This window comes from Lytechinus pictus, chromosome 2, assembly GCF_037042905.1.
Source record: "Lytechinus pictus isolate F3 Inbred chromosome 2, Lp3.0, whole genome shotgun sequence".
NCBI classification, from domain to species: Eukaryota; Metazoa; Echinodermata; class Echinoidea; order Temnopleuroida; family Toxopneustidae; genus Lytechinus; species Lytechinus pictus.
In genome coordinates, this window is record NC_087246.1 from 27,968,113 (window position 1) to 27,983,371 (window position 15,259).

Genomic DNA, 15,259 nt, shown 5'->3' on the forward strand with positions numbered 1-15,259 from the left:
CAAAATGATATGTTTGCCCCCCCCCCCAATATTTTCATTGGTGGGGCGATCGCCCCCCCCCCAGGATCGACGCCTCTGTACGCATCTTGTTCAGGGTCACACATTACATTGCCCAAATTATTAAATTTTCAGGACAAAATACATGAAAGTTACTTTTAAAAAATCGCTCGCGCTTCGCACTCGCACTTTTTATAAGGCTAATGAGATTATTTTATGTTTATGTTGTTTTATAAGAATAAAACTAAGAAGTGACTGATCGGGGAAAATATAGGTGAAGATAATTTCGGGCCCTGTCCCCTATTGGCGAAAGTCGGATCCGCCCTAGTGACACATACACACACACACACACCAGAAAAAAAAATGTTGCCCCTCCTGAGAAAGCAAGGACCCCCAGTGTCCCCCAAGGAAAATAATCCTAGCTACGCCACTGCATGTTTTTATCCTTTTAAGCAGCTTATTATCTTCCTTAACCGGCAATGCGCCTATGCATGGTTAAACCATTACTGTGCAGTGTTTCAGATCAGTAATTTTGCAGAAAAGTTGATCAGTAATTAGGGTAGGCCTATGTGCCTGCAGAGTACGAATTTATATATATATAGGAACGCACAGACCCTGATATCTTGGAACCTTCAACCTATAGCTGTAATTTCCATTCCAAAAAGTTAGATCTACGGCACGGATTACAAATAAATTATTCGTGAAAAGAAAAACAGCAATTTAGCATGGAAACAATACTATAGTCCAATCTGACTAGACTGCCTATATTCAAAATAGTGTTCGGAACCCTTCGGGATTCTTTATGAGAAGTCAACAAGAGGCAAATGAGTAGTTTTTTAAACTTTAAATGCCTACATCCGAGGCAGTGGCGGATCCAGGGGGGGGGGGCCACAGCCGCGGCCCGTGCCCCCCCTTGAAAGGCACAATTAAAATTTGTCGTGTAAACATGTCGTTAAAACAGAAGTGTGCCCCCCCCCCCCCCCTTGAAAGTGAAGACCTTTTTCTTTTTTTCTTTTTTTTGGCTTGTCAAATTTCCTCCTAGGGAAAATGTGCCCCTCCCTTTCGAAAAATCCTGGATCCGCCCCTGACCCAAGGTATTATCCAAGATATTATTAAAATTTTAAACTACAGCAGAAATGCAGCAAATTGGTGTCTGCGCTATAGACTATCAATTAAAGGTCCGGTCACGTGACCAAATACCCCGCGCCAGTCCAAAACACAAAGCTGACGTCTCGTTAACTTCTATCGCAATCTTTTTTTCATTTTCAAGAGCTGTTAGTTTGCTGAAAATCTAAACTTTGGACTGAATCATGGCGCAGTCTAAAGTGACGGATTACTACAGTAGACGGAAGCTTAATTCTTCACTTAAAACAACGAAAAGAAGTGCTGGACGTCTGAAATCTGGCGACATCGAGATCACGCCGACAAAACGCCCGAGAAGGACGGCTGCCCTCCCTGACACTCTCCCGGTGAAAACTGCAGCGCTCGGATCTCGCCGCGGCACGGGTGAAGTTGATCTCTCTTGTCAACTTCGTGCATTCAATAAGTCCAAATCAGAACCAAATGCCGCTTTAGTAAGTAATATATTGACACGCACTTTCACAGGAACGACAGTTCAAGACAAGGAGAGAAATGACAATGTTATTTCTGCTGAATCTTCCTTTTCCGAAAAGAGAAGGGAAAGAGAGTTGGACTTGGAGAAGACGCCTCTCAAACGACAAGTGTCGGATCCAGAAAGAGGAAACCCACCTCGAAGAAAAAGAACTAAAATTAATCTTGAGCAGGGTTCTGACAAAGGAGATGTTTCAAGATCAAGTACGAAAAGGGCAACTGCTGCAATTCGATCTAGTAGGAGGCGCCTTGAAACAACATCAACAACAGATTCAACTTCAAAATCAGTCTCAGAAAAAATTGTGAGTGGCATCGCCATCGGCAATCTTTTTGATAGTATTAGTAGGGTCTAAATGTTAATGATATTTTCATTTCATATTTTCATTTCATTTATTGATTTATTTAAGTCCATTAAAATACATCTAGATTGAGCATATTCCCATATAAAGAATAACAAAAATACAAAAAGAAACAAAGTTGGAGCCTACATAGTAAGACGCAAGTAAGATTTTTAAAAGGCTAAGATTGTAAAAGGCTATTTACAGTACATGCATAAAAATGAACATGAAATGGGAGCTGCAAAAGAACAAGGCAAATGTTCTGTCGAGGCAGTCCCTATGGACAGTAAAATATAAAATTCAAGAGTCCTTGTACTGATATTAACATAATAATAAGGAAATATGATGGGATGAATTAAATTAAGATGTTGGATGGTTGAAAAGAAAGTTTTAGAAATATCAAGAGTGTAAACATAGAAATGTTTTTAATTGAGTTTTTATTTTAACATTGTTTTTTTTTTACTTTTTTGTTGCAAAACTGACTAAAAAGATTTCAAACTCTTGACTTTCATCATGAAATGCTACAAGGGGAAAAGAAGCTTCCAGTACGTCTCATCATCCTGGTAATTCTATTGTTAAATGAAAGTTTGATGATACAAAGTTTAGCAGTACATGTACATGTGGAATCTTAAATACTTGAAGAGATAAATTTTCAGTGCACACCTAAAAAAAGCGCCACAAATCATAGCTTTGCTTTAGGCCTCCTAACGAGTAATGGAGTATATATATTTCTTCCTGCCCTTTTGGTACATGTAGTGCAATGTGTGGTGAGTAAAACCACTTTTACCATATAGATATTTAGGTTTATCCATGAAGCCTAGCATATGAAAGGTACAGTTAGATCTACATGGACTCAGACATCTGGTTTCACCTTTTTTACAACTGGAAAATGACTTTTTCCGTGGTTAATGGACTGGTATAATCTACCTCGCCATGTACATATAACCCACCTCGGCTGTTTTGGCAACATGACAATTTTTATTCGATTTTTGAAAAAATGCATTTCATTTTAGGAGGATAATAACCCGACTCAGATGAAGGAAATGTTAAGTGGATGTGGAAAGTTAGCAGACCTTCAGGCTCGCCTTGCCCTTGTTAAGGATACAGCAGCAGACATCAGGAGACTAAAAGCCTCAAAACCTTTGCCAAAAGCAGTTCCAACGATTGCAAAGTAGGTTGATCTTTTTTGAAAAGATGCATTAAAACGCAATCATTTTATTTATCATTAGAAAGCAGTCAATGAAATATTTACAATTTTGGCTGCAAAGTTAGCATAATTCTGTTATTGTATACAGAGAAAAGGATACTACAGAGTTAACAGTAAATTAACAATGATTTTGCTTAGAAATAAAAGAAAATTCATTGTTTCTGAGCTGCAAGTGTTAGTTTAGGTACGTAGAATACAACCTTATTTTTACAACATATTCAAGAACTGCTACAGTAAAGGTTACCTTTAGGCCAATTCGATAAAATTTGTATGTACAACCCCCTACTGTACATGTATATGTGGGACCTTCATGAAATTTTCTGTCTCTGATTTCTTGTTCTTTTGACAGTCTGTAATGTCCTCAAAGGACCATGACTTGGTCAGTGTATAAAGTGAAGTAATACTTGACAAAAATGGGGGTTGGACATACAAAAAGGGTTGATCATTTTATGGAATTGCCCTTAACACTCACTCAGGCCCAATCAGAAGGAATTTTAAAGTGGTACGGTATGATTCTGGGGTGTTGACTCCAAGTGAGCTTTGCCCCTCCTTGAGTTGCAATGGGGTTTCTGTCATTGAATTACCTGTGCACTTGAAAGTAGAAAATACAAATTTTACAGAAAATAAGTTATGTGACTGCTGTAATGAGTTACTTATGTTGCATACTGGGGACATTTTCTGAATATGTGCAAGCAATGTGTTTGACCTTTTTTATATTATAATCTCATCAATGTCTTGATACGCTTTTTGCTTTATTTTGCAAAAATTTAGTTTAAAAATGCTTTTGCTATTTATTTGATCTTATGATTCATTTGATGTAAATCCAAACAACCTTTAATTCTAGTGAGTTATGTGTGATTGAAATTCTGAGTGTTCAAATTTCTGTTTTTATGATGTTATTCTCAATATACTTTTGTAGGAAAGAGCAGGAGAGTGTTCCAACAGTAGTTCCTGCATTTGAACGTTACCGGCACCTGATCCAGACTGGTCCTTCGAGTCTTGCTCTTCCGTTCAGGTACAGATCATTAGAGGAAGCCTTCCGTTGCTCAGACACTGTTGTCAGCATGCTTTACAACCGATCAGAGACATGTACCTTCTCCAAGCTCAAGAGTGCCGTCCAGGAGATGAGTCGAAAGTAAGTGCTCTTGTAGAGTCACCTTCTGAAAATATTGGCCATAAAGATTAGATTGAAACGGAGTAATTGAACCGATAAGTTAAACTAGTTTCATGAGGAGGTCTTTAATTCAAGGTTGTCAGTAGATTAGATTGGGTACATTCACATAAATCTAACTTTGTAAAATGATGAAATCTAAATGAAAAATGATAAGACCACAAACACAGATAGGCACATGGGACAGTGTATTATTTGTGCTTAGAAAAAAGACCCTATACTTGGCTGGAATGCCATGCTTCTTTTGCAAATTTCTCAACAATTGCACATTTTCTACCAGAGCCATTTGGCAAATATATTTTGTAACATACAAACACATAAAGTCGTCTCTTCATTTTGATCCTGTGGTACTCGGTTTCAGATTGTTTACACAGCTGGCATGTCTGTTAAATTTAAGCTTTACATGAGTTCAATATCAGCTGCTCAACTATAATTTCTATCTGACAGTTTTTATGTTTTCTGTAGATTCTAACCTGAATACAAATGTCCTTTCTTAGAGCCACGTATGTCTATCTTAAATTATCTAAATACATGTTAAAGCTATAATTTTGTGTCAATTGATAATGAGTGAATGTTGATTATTTTGTTTGTGGGCATGTTAAAGCAGGAATGTGATTTTTATGTTGAAAACATTGATCATTTACTCTTTTTTTTAGGAACTTTGAGTTAGATCATCTGAAACAGATTAAGACAGTGTACCCATCGGCATATGACATGCACTGGAGAAAGAACCTACCACAACAGAAGAGCAACTCTAAAGATGGTAATGTTCATCTTATTCTTGAAGCCAACCTCGCAGGCATCCCAGTTGGAGAACCTCAAAACAAAGGTATGAAAATGTGAACTAATTAAGTCATATGTTGTATGTACAACACATTTATTTAAATAATAATTCCAGTTGTATCAATCTCAAAATGAGCTCCATCAGAATCAAATACAATGACCACTAATGTATAAATTGAAAATAATAACAAATAGTGTTGTATGATTTGAATAGTGTCACCAGTGATAAAAAAAAAAAAAAAGTGCAAACAAAAAGTAAAAAAATCAAAGAAATACATAATAGATTTTATCGTGCTAGGTGCACCTGGTGAGATGCGCATAATAGCTTGAGCTGCCATGTGCGCGGTAGTGTACAAATCTTGAGCAAAGTGCCCATATGGGGGGGAGCGTTTGGAAAAATGTATAGTTCGCCTTTTCCCCTTAGGGAAAAATGGACTAAGCGTGATGTCGGCAAGGAAAAGGAACTATTCATTTTCTCCTTGTGTACACCTTCAGTGCAGTGATCTTAAGCAAGGGATATAAAAGCCAATAGATATTTGAATAAATACATAAATAAATATTATTGTTATTAACCAATTTGTTCTTTGAAACAAAGAAATGAACACAGAAGTGATGTGGAACTGATTATTTATTTTTTTATTCATTTTTCTTTTAACTTGATCAGATGAAGCTGGGGGTTCTTTGATGAAAGACTTGATGCAAGGTAGTAAGAATGGAAGTGCATTGTTTGAGAAGTTCACTCCTTCGATGCTCATAGCTAGGAAAACTCTCTTCCATAATGGTTTAGTGGAGATCGTCAAATCACACCACAAGGTTAGTACATGACCGCTGTCTGTCTTATCATGAAAATAGACCTTATGCATATGATGTCATCATGCCACAGTGCCCTCCCTCAGAGGATGGAGGAATACATGTAAATAAAGTTGTCAGAGATGTGCCAGCTGCATATCACCAACGCATGCAAGGCAATGGCTTCACTTCAGACTCTATATTTGGGGGTTTTATGAAAGGGTATATAGCCTATCCTAATGTACATTAGCCGATGGCAGGAGATCACTCTGTCAGAAAGCTCATGAGAGTTATGTACAGTTAAAAGATATCTTCATGTCCCGATGGCAGAATTACAGATTCTCGAAAAGAGTGGCACAAGCACATAATGAAAATTACATCAATGAATAAGAATTCAAAACCTCAAGTCCATATTGACAGAGTTAATTCCTTTAAGTTAAAATCCAAAACCGCAATAAGTTTATGTCATGATGTAAATTAATTTTGTAGGCCACAATACTGTATGATTTCATGCTTTATTTAGGGGATTCGAAGCTGTAAGCCTTTGTAGATTAATTGGTACATAAACTGATGATTTCAAATTCTGCTTTTATTTAATATCTTTTTTTATTTTTTTCAATTTTTTGAAAAATTTTAAGGAATACCTGGCCAGCCTGACTCCACCAATCACAACAATTCCTGATAATAAACTTCATCGATGGCATCCTAAGTTTCCCTTGGATAAGATTCCAGAGGTCCCTGCCTCTGACCTACCTGAACCTCCAAAAGTTACGACCTTCAACACCGCTAAGGATGTTCTGGACAAGGCTCGACAGATGATGGTTAACCCAAAGGTAAGGATTAGGTTAGCTTTTGAATAGACTTGAGTCATTACGTTATTTTTTAAATAACTTTTATACAGATAGTATAGTTAACTGGAAGGGGAATATTCTTCCAAACATGCTAAAATTTCATATTGTACGTGCATTGATGAAATGTCTGGCTATTGTCCAAATTTTCATTTTGTTTTAAACTACTAAGAACATGGGGAATATTCCCTTTCTTTATGACACTGAAAGATATATTTCCAGAAATTTATGTTAGTCTACATACTAACACATATACTAACTGATATGGCACAGGAAAATCGTCCAAACAAAAATATGCATTATAATGCTCTGCAATACCCACAGTATGGAAAATAATTTCCTTATTGACTATTTGATATAGGTGACAAAAGCTCTGGAACATGTTGCCAAGAATTCTGAGTTGAAAGCTGCGGTTGAAGCCAAGCGAGAGGATGATGCGAGGAAGAACAAGACCCCACAACCAAAGAAAGAGAGCAAAGCTCTGAAAGGGGTCTCCATGGATCTTGTGAACAGAGTGAGTACCACCATTTGACTTTCAGGGAGGATGACCTGAGTAGTTGGATATACAGACAATTCTGCAACCGCCTGTGTATAGAATGACCAACTGTCTTTAAAGACCATAAATTTGGTTTCCTGTTAATACTTTGGCCCATTGAAATATGTATTACACAAACCTGTCCATAAAGGTCCAACTTTCTTGCCGTTCTTGATTTGTAATTATGTTAATGCTTCACTGCAAACCTGTTGTATTTTCGACTCTGTCGTCAACACTAGGGCAGAATGCAACAAACCACAAAATGAATCAATTATCCTATGTGGGTCCTTGATATATGTGTGTGTTTGTAACAGCACATGGGATCTTGTGGTGTAATCGAGGTGGATGGTTCTATAGTTCTTGCGAGGGTCTGGATCAGGGTTTACCAGCATATTTAAACATGTGAAGACTAATGTGAGCTAAGTGATGCAGACTCCAAACAGTGCAGGTAAAGAGAGAATAAGGTTTCATATTTATAGAAAGTATGATAATCATTGCTCAAAATACACTGGTTTATCACGATTCATGACCATTTCTTTTATAATAATCATTCATCTCAAGAAGTTGATGGTGGAGATTTTTTCAAATAGTAAAGGCCTGGTCCCACTGGCCGACGGACATAATTTTTTTTTTCCGTTTTACTTCCTCTCTGCATCCAAAAGTGCAGTGGGACCAAGCCTTAACCTTAAAGCAACCTCTGAAGCCACATATTCTTTAATCTCCATGTTGTTTTCGGATTGTATTACTCATGTCAACCTTGTGATAAAATTCTGTATTGTTTTAGATCAAAGCTAAAGAAGCCCGTAACACTGAGCTTGCCATGATGAGGAGCCCTGAGGAGGAATCTAGGATAGGAAGGTTGGAACGTCTTCCAGAACTCTGCAAGATTCTTAGAGTGTATCCTTTAAATAAATACGTTCTAGTCTCACCTTTGAAGGGAAATTTTACAACTATAGGTTGTATTAGTGTTCTCCAGCAATCAAGTTTATGGCCATGTGATATTATGTAATAATTGTATTCTTGTCTCATATACTAGTAGTGAAGTCACTATCTCACTAATCCTGCTTTGGTTTTGGGAGAATCTGGCAAAAGTATGCCTTTGATTTGATTTCTTGGTAGAGCTAAATTGGCTGAACCCTAAAGATGGATCTGCATTGCAGGGTATATTCCAATCATTGCCTCATTTGTTGAGGTCATTATCTCACTTCTCTGACGAACGATACCTGAAGTTGAGGTCATATAATGTTTTTGAATGGACAGCGATGTAACTTTATTACAGTTAATGAGTTATTAGTAGGCCTTTTTTTCATTCTGGTATCAGCAATTGATAAATCACCCCCGATAGGGAGAATGAAATGTATTTAACCCGTTGCCACTGAAACCAAGCAGTTCCTGTACAAAGGCTTTGAAATTATAGATTCAGTGGTCAATGAGTTTAGTATAAGAGCTTAAAAACAGAAGCAAAAACATCTCTGAATTAATTGTAACCTCACATAGGAACATAACCATTTGAAATAAAGTGATTTTCTTTGACGTAAATCAAAACAGGTTTTTTCTAGCAGAGAAGAAAGCAGCTTTGCCGATTGACAGTATTATTCAGAAACTTATGGAGAGCTATCGATCTGCCCTCTCAAGAGGTAAGTGTCCTTATGTCTCTGTCAATGAGCCTTGTCAGTATTTAATAGAGGAGCAGACAGTTTAAGAAAAATGGATTATGATTGTGAAAATTTTACTCATCCAAATATGTAGAAATCCTCAATATTTTTAGACAAGTTAGCAAAGTGGTTAAAAAACTATAGTGTCATCCCCTCACAATTCGCATATCTCATTGTCAGAAACACCCCCAAATACATGTAATGACAGGGACTGTAGACTAGTCCCTGTGTCTGATACCGTGTTTGATATTTTAGGCTGAGCAACTTGAAATGTCCTCATTGTCAAAAACCTGGAAGAAATAATTAGCCCCAGATAATTCCGCTTATTTTGTTCACCAAAATGATATGACATCCAAGGCCGTGATGCTAATTTAGCTTCTTTCTTTGATTCTTTCTTATTCACTCTAATATCAAACTTATTAAAGGGATGGTCCGGGCTGAAATTATGTATAGCTTAATAAATAGAGTAGAATTCACTGAGCAAAATGCAGAAAATTTCATTGAAATCGGATAAAAAATAACAAAGTTATTGAATTTTAAAGTTTAGCAATATTTTGTGAAAACAGTCGTCATGAATATTCATTAGGTGGGCTGATGATGTCACATCTCCACTTGTTCTTTTGTATTTTATTATATGAAATTATGTTTATTCAATTTTTTTCCTCCAAGAACTAGAAAAATTGGATTGACAACTGATTTAGTGCATTAGATATTTATTGCTGCAACTTATTTCATATAAGGGGGATATATTATTCACACAAGTATGAAATAATGAAAAATTTTGATTTTATGTAATGACATAAGAAAACGGAAAGTGGAGATGTGACATCATCAGCCCACCTAATGAATATTCATGACGACTGTTTTCACAAAATATTGCTAAACTTTAAACTTCAATAACTTTATTATTTGCTATCCGATTTTGATGAAATTTTCGGCATTTTGCTAAGTGAATTCTACTCTTTGTATTAAGATATAAATATTTTTAGCCCGGACCATCCCTTTAATATAACTTATAGTAACAATACAATCAGTTCTGATTTTGATTGGTTTCTCCAAAAAAAATTCTGTCTACCAGACGATCTTGAGAAGCACATTGCTTTGATGCTTGAGATCCTTCCCGATTGGTTGAAGAAGGTTGTTATCCGCAAGGTGACCTACATCAAGATGGACAGAACAAAGGAACTTGGTCTGGTTATCTCCGCCATCAATAAGGAGCTAAAGGAAGCTAAGAAAATCAAGTAAAGAGAATATTTCCTTGATTCTACACCATGAACCTACGTACTGATGTTGATATCTGCCATCTTGCTTCTTTAAGTGGAATATCATTGCAGGGACTCTATCAAAAAATGCAATTCATGAAAACAATATCCCAACCATCTTCCAGAGGATAGATTCTCACCTGTGGACAATATCTATGACATTGCTAAAGACAAACACATAAAAAGTAATGCTGCACCAGCAATTTTTGTTTTCTTGAATACAAAAGCAGATCACAAACCAGTGCATTATGGATGCTCACACATTCGTTTGTAATTTACTTGATATTCAAGCCGGAGTATAGCTGGTTGCTGGCTGAGCATAGATGCTGTGTGCAGTAGTAATTGTCTTAATTAAAATATGAAATCATGCATGGGTATCAAGCTATATACTTCTTATATCACTTGTTACCAATTTTTTTGTGAGTTGTGATGTTTTTATTTTCTGAAAAGCCCTGACCAATGGTGGTTTGAACCGTTCATCCATTTCAATATGGCTGTTGGATATTCATATTGGTCAACTTGCATAGTTTGAAATTTGAGTTCTTTTAATTAATCATTGGTGTTCTTACCTTCAAAAAATGCAAAAGTAAGTGAAAGAGGTGTGGATTTTTTAGCTACCTGAAGAAATTATATATTCATTTAGTATTTTCATATTTTAAAGAAATTGAAGTCAAGAATATACTAAAATTATTACCATCATTATTAAGGCTTTTTAATCCTCTTTTAATTGAATGCCTCACTGCAATAAATTGTGATTTAAATCATAAGAGAATGATGTACTCTTCATATAATCACTCATTACATTGATTGGTAGGTCAATTTCTTGAAGCTAAAATGATGTAATCCTTTAAACTACACATACATCCATGTAGTTTTCATTGATGGAAAGTATATTTCATTACCCACATAATAAAATGAATTCATTGATTAGTAAAGTTCACAATAAACATCTTTATTAAGCAATATTATGTATCAGGTAAGATCTCTATAACCATTTGGTCTAATATACAGTCAAACATCACAAAGTTAAATTTAATTTTGTTTAAAAAACAGTCTGTTTACTTATTAATTTTTCTAACATAACCAATTTTCCTTATATCCTGTTAATAGTTAAGGACGTTCCACAGTTAAAGTGAAATCCATGTCATTTTCACCAAACTTTGCACATAGATACTTTAGAACCTTAATATTCGAAATATGCAAAAATTAACATAGGTCCATGTGCTTGATTTTTTGCTATAGAGCTTCAAAGTTCACCCAAATTGATGTTCTTAAGAATTGCGCATTCAAAAGAATTTGGCATTTTTAGACCGCCCAAGATTACTACAATGAGTTTAAACCTCCATTACTCATTCAAAATACATGAAAAAGTCATCAAATTTCGCAAGAGAGTTAATAATTGTATCGTTAGAATGGAGAATCTATTAATAGTGCTATTTGTTTGCAATTTTAAGTTTAACAGCACTGTCAGTTCTTAAAAATGGCGTAAAAGATAACAAAATCCCAATCTAAAAAATGTAAAATTTCAGTAACAAACTACAAACGTACAATAAATGCTGCACTTTATTCAAAATCCATGTCATTTTCACCAAAATTTGCAGAGTTGTAGAGGAAGGTATACATAAGAGGTACAAACATTAAAAAATAGGGGTTCATGTGCTTGTTTTTAAACTATCAGCATTTTTATTAGAGCAAATGTGCTTTTTAAAACACCAAAAATGGGCCGAATGCTTAGTATATATGTGAAGAAAAAATCAAAACCACTCTACCATTTATTCAAACTCGGGGTAATATTCGTGATTCTTGGCAGCACTGCAGAGAAAAGTATTTTGAAATTGTAAAGAATATTTTTTTGAATGGTCCATGGAATAATTCAATTTTTTAGCTTCATGAAATAACGCATCGGATCTGCAGCTTAAGTGAAGAAGATGAGAAAAATCAGCTCATACCTGCAGCTAATTAATCACCTGTTCATCCATTGTGACGTCAGCGCGCAGAGTGTAAACTATGCGCAGATCATAATGCGCACAAATATAACTGTGGAACGTCCTTAAACGTATTTTAAATGTTGTCTAGTAAATAATGTACTTTAGCTAGTGTTCATCTCGACTAAAATGGAATGATGAGACTATTAGTACTGGTATGTGATAATGATTGAGTTTAAGTGGTCACTAGACATTCTGGCACTAAGACCAAGTTCCAGATACCAGTAGACAAAAATAAAGTGCGTAGCAAAAGGGTTTTAATAGCCCAAATGGAGGTAACCTATCTAGACCAAGAAAAATTACACTAAGCATGAATAGATCCTATATCTGTGTACTACTAATACCATGCTGAGTTTCTGGCTTTTTATACAGTGTAATATTCATATCTGATAAATTCATTTATTCCATGGGTAATGCTAAAATTAAATCAGTTGTCTCATTTATCAAAATACAGTGATCTTAAATGTGCAATTGTAATAAAACTATTTATTCAGGATTATGCTTCAGAACTAATGGCCACTTTTTACCCTTTAAATATTAGTATTCGGGTTTTATTGCAAAGAGGGCATAATTATATTTTACTGCTTTCTGCATGTGTATACTTTCACTAATATATGTTACATTAGTTTTTTTATCACGTAGAAGAATGGATTTCCTTTTCTATCTAATTCTAAATGACTCATCTATTCAATACTTGTTTTAAAGCCTGCGTAATGTTTTGGTACAGATTCAATATTATCCATATTGTACTAGTATTTTAACATTCATATCATGTGACAGAAGTGTGTTGTAGATATTTCTATTGTAGATGTTACCCATATACATTATGTCCTTGCATATTAGATATTTGATTTCCTCTTCCCTACACTTGAGTTCTGTAATATCTTTCATTTACCTGGCATTGAATTTAATATTTGAAAATTGATCTTTGGATCTACCAAGCTTAGTGAGTGGCATATGTATATGACAATTTTTGACTGAAATGATGTTCATATTTTGTAATACATTCAGTATTTTACTATTCATCTCTTTTGATCTTTATTGCTTTTCTATTCTTCCTGTTGCTTTATGGTAATACATAAGCACTGAAGTATTCTGAATAGGGGAAAGCATAACGAAATACACCATTGACAAATTTTCAAAAAGTTTAGATGTCATTGAGCTTAAATAGTTTTGGTAAATTCATTCTTCCAAAAATTAATGTACGAGTAATTGATATCAATACATTATTAAGTGTAAAATGTGAGTTTCTGATTAAATGATTGTAGGCAAGAGGGTAATGAAAACATATAAACTGAACAAGTAATTGTGCAGAGAATTTCCTATAGCAGTTATAGTTTCTTACATTAACTTCATTTTCTTTTTATATAGTTTTCTCTACAGTGTATTTGTATCGTCCTATCCAGTTGAAGGGTCAATTTAATAATAACGATTATAATACATAAAAGTTATATAACACATTTCCAAATTCAAATTCATGGGATGCTCAAGGTGCTCCAAAGCAAATAAGAGGAAGGAAATACATTACTGGTTCAAACTTTAATAATGAATGCATAAATTGATGTCTCTCGAAAAAGTACTCCCGTACAGGAATATATATTCTGGTATTATCGTAAAGGGGGAAAAAATGAGAGAAACAGAATTAGGGAATTTTTTAAAGAAATCAGACAAGGAATAGCAAAAGAGCTGTTTGACTGTGAGAAAACTAAAAAGACAGTCCAAATCTCAATATTTACCACATGGTATTGTTTTATTCTTAATTTTCAAGAATTTTTTTTTTCTTCATGTAAATTATACCTTTCCGTCAGGGGCAGCATGGTTAAAATAAATATTTTTCCTCACGAGAGAAAAAAATGTTCTGAGTAAAACTTTAAAAAAGAAGATATTTCAGTCATTTTGTGTATTGGAGCAATGGGAGTTGTCCTTGCCTATCATCATAAAAACCTAGAAGTGACCCATTCAAAAAGTTCTCAACTGTCTGTCAATTTTCTTTTAAACCTACACCAATCTGTTCCTCTGTTTTTTGCCTTTTTACAAAAATTATTTTTGGTTAATGCCCCCTCCCCCACTTTGAAAAACAATTTAGTTGCCAATCACAGGTGCTGATGCGAAGTGGAAATTCTGTGTTTGTAATTAATATGATAATCATTGACCCTGAAGTTTTTAATTTTTAATTATCTAATATTATTCATGAAAAATTCTTAAGCAAAACTAGCAATTGTAGGTGTATTTTTATAAATGATATTATTCATGCAAATTTCTTAAGCAAAACTAACTGTTAAAGTCAATGTATTTTTTATGAATCATATAATGTTCACTGTATATTAGTATCATTGTGCTGTTTTCATAGATTTTTCATTAACAACATGTTAATGATGTTGAGAAATACAGTTACTAGCTGAAAAAATCTTTTATTGATGCTGTTGCTTTTTGTACCTATAAATCAGTGTTGAACACTTTCCTGTTTTATAGCTGTGTTCCAATTTACTTGGTTGTATTTTTAATAAATGTATTGAGTATCCACTTAATAGTGTTTTATGTTATTTTTTTTTGGTCAAAATAAAGTGAATCACGAATCTATGTGGGGAGAGAAAGAAAGAAAGAAAGAGAAAGAAAAAAAAAAGAAGAAAGATGAAGAGAAAGAAAAGAATGCGAGTACACGGTTCCCAGGGGTGGCACCACAGGGGGCGGCAAGGGGTGAATGCCCCTCTACTTTTTTTTTTAAGTAGTGACAAAAAGGGAGTAAGTAAGAAAAAGGAAAAGGGGAAAAAGATATATAAAATAAGTGTGTCATCAACTCTGTAATGCCCTTATCATGCATTCAATAGGAAAAAAATGATGTTGCCTGTGCTCTCTAACATGAATATCAAGTGATAGCACAAATGAAAGACCAATGCATAATTTGGTGCATATGAAAAAGTTATCCTAATGCAATATTTCCAACATGGAAATATAATTTTTCACATATATTCTTGGACTTCAGTCTCTTCTATTTGAGGACAGTATGATTATTGGCATAATATTATGCTTCAGTGAAGCTTAAAGATTTTTTTGGTGCAAAAATACTAAACTTTCATG

General features: G+C 34.7%; 1 protein-coding gene across 1 annotated transcript; it reads left to right on the forward strand.

Annotated features, from left to right (window-relative positions):
- Positions 1-1,148: 1,148 nt before the first annotated feature.
- Positions 1,149-14,709, forward strand: LOC129254465 (DNA replication factor Cdt1-like). Its single transcript, XM_054892929.2, has 10 exons — positions 1,149-1,910; positions 2,960-3,117; positions 4,073-4,288; positions 4,981-5,153; positions 5,772-5,920; positions 6,535-6,729; positions 7,106-7,258; positions 8,064-8,176; positions 8,828-8,916; positions 10,013-14,709. Exons 1-10 carry the CDS (start codon positions 1,308-1,310, stop codon positions 10,177-10,179), a joined length of 2,016 nt encoding a protein of 671 aa, XP_054748904.2. The 5' UTR covers positions 1,149-1,307; the 3' UTR covers positions 10,180-14,709.
- The last annotated feature ends 550 nt before the right edge of the window (positions 14,710-15,259 follow it).

Excerpts from the sequence above, each read along its gene's own strand:
- LOC129254465 (XM_054892929.2), top strand. The coding sequence starts at position 1,308 with ATGGCGCAGTCTAAAGTGACGGATTACTACAGTAGACGGAAGCTTAAT. Across the intron at positions 3,118-4,072 it reads GCAGTTCCAACGATTGCAAA|GAAAGAGCAGGAGAGTGTTC; the intron begins GTAGGTTGATCT and ends ATACTTTTGTAG. Across the intron at positions 7,259-8,063 it reads CCATGGATCTTGTGAACAGA|ATCAAAGCTAAAGAAGCCCG; the intron begins GTGAGTACCACC and ends GTATTGTTTTAG.